Source organism: Magnolia sinica, chromosome 3 (assembly GCF_029962835.1).
Source record: "Magnolia sinica isolate HGM2019 chromosome 3, MsV1, whole genome shotgun sequence".
Taxonomy (NCBI): Eukaryota; Viridiplantae; Streptophyta; class Magnoliopsida; order Magnoliales; family Magnoliaceae; genus Magnolia; species Magnolia sinica.
The window spans coordinates 7585979-7590324 of NC_080575.1; the positions used below are offsets into that span (position 1 = coordinate 7585979).

A 4346-nucleotide genomic window follows, 5' to 3' on the forward strand; every position below is an offset into this window, starting at 1 on the left:
AACACAGCAGGGTGATTGTGGATAGTCTTTCAGCCTTTAGTCACTATCTCGGTAGTTTCAAGGGGATTCATGATCATTGGATTGTTTTTCTTTTTGGTTAGTGGCAGTGTTTTTCCTTTTTCTTGAGAATTGCCCTGCAGCATTCTTTCTTTTCTTTTCTTTTTGTCCTGGTTTTTCTTAATGATTTTTGGTTTATCTTTAAAAAATGTCACAATATTGGGGTTGTATGATTGTGTCAACTGAAAGAGAAGTCGAACAGCACTTTTCAGATCAAAACCTGTGTCAGTGTCCTTGCATTTTCTGTTTTCAGAGTTCCATGCAACTATCTTGGAAAAAAAAAAAGAATTCTGTAAGCGTAAGGAATGCATATGTGTAAATCGAAAGGGAAGGCTAGTGTGTGACACTTAAAACATGAGCTTGTTTTGGGTCTCACGTGAGCCAGGATGAGATAAGTTTGTTGACCTTCACCATTGTACATATTGTTTCAAGGCTAAATGGCCTGGACCATTGATCTGGTGGTCTCCATGGACATACCATGATCCAGGTATGTACCGTCCTAACCATTTGTTCGGTGGGCATGTGGCCCTTTTGTGGTTGAATTTGGACTTTTGCCACTTTCTGTTTCCAATGTTATTTGACTTTCAGGGATTTGATATTTGGAGGCTAAACTACTTGTGTGGAGTTGCATATTTGTGATGCAATAATTTGGTTGCTAATGGGAAAGATCTGTTTGAAATCTCTAGATGAGATTTAGCAAATGAACTAGAATTATTGACTGTTGGCGTTTGGCATCTATGAATGTCCTAGTGTGAGAATGAGTTCATGAAGCTGTTTTCAGTTTGGATAGGAATTGTGCTCTGGGTCCAGATGGCCATCATTCTGGCGGATTCCTTTCTGAGTTGTGGGAATATCATTAAAATGGATGTTTTCAATATGGTTTGGGAAATTTTCCATGGAGGTTCGTGTTTACCTCCTCTTGTTGCTCTTATTCCAAAATATAATTGCTCGCCAGATTTTAGGAAATTTCACACTATTAGTCTTTGTAATTTTGTTGACTAACATGTTGGGTGCAATTATTCCAAACTAGTATAGGACAAACATTTATTATTATTATTTTTTAAAGTCTGGAATAAGCGTTCTAGCATTGGAAATGTCATTATTAAACATGATATGGCAAAACCTTGTGACTGTTTGGATGCACTTTACGATCATGAGGGAGTTTGGTTCTGTCAAGTTGGCTGGCCTAATCTATTAAGTGGTTGTCAACTGCTTCTTTTCAGTGGTGGTTAATGGTGAGCTATGTGAATATTTCAAATTTACTGAAGGTATTTGTCAAGTGGATGCATCATACCCATTGTTCTCCATCATAGCTGAAGAGGTTCTGAGTAGAGGCATTAGAAAAAAAGTCTTTGGTAAAATTCATGCTAATTTGTACTAGGGGAGTTGGACATGTTACAGTCTATTTCGCTGATGATACTATCTTTTTTCTTTGATAAATAAACAATCTTTGTCAGAAAGTTCATGTCTCAAGCCTCTTTCTTACCTCTTAAATGCAGTATGCTGTCAAAATTATCATCCTGCAGGCTACCAATTGCACAGTTATGATTGTTCAATGGAGGAAGTTTTTCGGCATTGATGTTCTGTTATTTGGGATCACCAGATAAATGGTCTGCATTGCCCAAAGGTGGTCTCCATCTGGCCAGTTGATTGGCCAAGCATTGTGTATAAATCACCTTCCCTTATTTTATTTATTTAATTTTTTAAAATGTTGTTTAGGAGGTTTTTTTTTTTAAATGTTGTTTAGGAGCTTTTCACATCGTCATTTAGCACAATTGAAGTACATCTTACCCAAGGCGATTAGTATAAAAAAGATCCTTGTGCATGATGAGAGGACACTTTGTATGGAGCCCGAGCTTCAAATCAACCTACAACTGGATGCATTCGAAAATGGTGGTAACCGTAAATCAGGAAGTGGGTACGCTTTTTTGAGGAAGATGTTCCGTGCCCGGCTTTTGGATTTCTGCAATTCACACCCTGAGGTACTTTTTAATTATAATTTCTCAGCGTTTTATGTGGATTGAAGTACAATGTATCTCAATATATTCAAATTTTTAATTCTTATGATTGCATGTTATGAATTCGATGTCTGCTCAATATATCATTATAGCTTTAAGAAATACTTTGATACTATCTCATAGAGTGATGGATGATATGCAGGCAGTTAAGAAATTACTGAGAAATTGCATGCATGACATACAAGTGATTCATACTAAACTGTCCAAATCTGGTTAGAAATTACTCCTATTTGGTTATCTAAAGAATGGTATGATATGCCATTGACCGAGAAATGCTTTTAACCCATGATCAAGCTTATTAAAAATGGTTACAATATGGATGCATCGTGTTCGTATCATTTGTCCCAACACATGATACATGGATAAACTAGTCACAGGGGAGAAAATGGCCCATATATACAAGCTGACACAGCCTGTATTGGTACCAAAATATGGCCATCACAAGCATTTCCATATATACATTATATAATTTGGTATATCTATGCATCAATCTCTCCTTCATAACAATGTTCACTGACATGTGCTGCAGAAGATGTTCTCACTTTATGGGACCTAGACACAAATGTTCTTGTAGCTGTAATTGGAGATACTCTTACAAAGATTTTGAGGAAAGGTCAAATTATTATGACACGTTGCTTGCTGCTGAATCTCGTGCAATCAATGGAAAGAAAGGGATCCATTCTGCGAAGGATCCCCCGGTCATGCATGTAACGGACCTGCTGACAGTCAGAAAGCTGAACCTTCTTGTTTCCTTATACTTTCTATCTTGTTTGGTTCTATAAAATGATCTCTTCTGGAATTAAATTGTTCCTTCAGAACTTGCTAAAAAAAATATATTTTCCGGCATCTGCAAAAAAAGCTAAAGATTTTTTGCCCTTCTTGCAACAGAGTAAAAGGCTACCCGCTGTTGTGGATTACGTCCTTAGTGGTCATCGGTTTAAATTGCTGATCCCCAAGGAAACTTGCAGCATTCCATTCTCCTTCTCTGGTGTTAGATGCCCCGGCCGCAATGAGCCTTTCTCAGATGAATCAATTGCCTTCATGAGAAGAAAGATCTTGCAGAGGGATGTAGAGGTACCGTAATCTGCCTCGGTTTATTCCATTTTACTTCATGTTCGGTGCTGTTAAATTTCTGTAATTTTGTGCAGATTGAAGTCGAAACAGTTGATAGAACTGGAACCTTCTTGGGTTCTTTATGGGAATCAAAGACCAACATGGCTGTGGTTCTTCTAGAGTCTGGGCTGGCAAGGCTTCAAACTGCTTTTGGTGCTGACAGGATTCCTGATTCTCACCTACTTGCAAAGGCTGAGCAGTCTGCAAAAAACCAGAGATTGAAGGTTAGTGCTTAAGGTGCTTCGTGATTTAGAAAGTCGATGCCGAGCTTGCTCACTTTGTGTGTGCTGACACATATTTATTGCAGATTTGGGAAAATCATGTTGAAGGACAGGAAGCTACTAATGGGTCATCAGTGGCTGAGACCAAACAGAAGGAAGTGCTTAAGGTGCTGTGTGATTTTCGCTTGAGTGATGCCTTGTTTTATTTCTCTAGGTGGATAATTGACTTGCCTTCCTGATCTTTACTTTCAGGTGGTGGTTACTGAGGTACTGGGCGGTGGTAAGTTTTATGTCCAAACAGTTGGAGATCAGAAAGTGGCTATTATTCAGCAGCAACTAGCTTCATTGACCCTCCAAGATCCTCCTGTCATTGGCGCTTTTAATCCTAAGAAGGGGGATATTGTCCTTGCTCAGTTCAGTGCAGATAATTCTTGGAACAGGGCCATGGTGAGACTCTCATTAACTACAAAAAGTGGCTCCTTTTATGTTCTGGAAAAGTTGGTGGCAATCACTAGTTGTGAGTAAGCAGTATTTATAATTTTATTCGCTTTGATGCACCATCTGGCATAGCTGTGCTTGGGTTAAGCAATCACTAGTTGTCCCTAGCATTTGTTTCTTCTATTAAGATAACGATGATTTTGGCCCCTTGATGTATCTATTCTTGTTTTTTTTTTTCCCTGAGAGGCATGTGCATGTTACCTTTCCTTTTCAGGTGGTTGTCTTTTCCAAGGTGGAGTGTGTTTGTTTTATTTTTTGAGTTGATAAATTTCTTTTTCACTTATAGGAAACTGTCGCATCTCATTTGGATAGCATTGATCAGAGAAGAATGAATCCTTTGCAATCTATCATCTATTGGGTTATACACATCACTACAAGAAATTGACTTTTGTTGGCTGGCTTTAATTATTATCTTTTGAATCATAAACTAATTAATGTC

The 4346-nt window shown here is 38.1% G+C and overlaps 1 protein-coding gene across 1 annotated transcript; it reads left to right on the plus strand.

Annotated features, from left to right (window-relative positions):
• Positions 1-2843: 2843 nt before the first annotated feature.
• On the plus strand, positions 2844-3934 carry LOC131238788 (ribonuclease TUDOR 1-like). The gene is made up of 4 exons (XM_058236388.1): positions 2844-3149; positions 3224-3412; positions 3496-3576; positions 3662-3934. Exons 1-4 carry the CDS (start codon positions 2859-2861, stop codon positions 3932-3934), a joined length of 834 nt encoding a protein of 277 aa, XP_058092371.1. The 5' UTR covers positions 2844-2858.
• Positions 3935-4346: the final 412 nt, after the last annotated feature.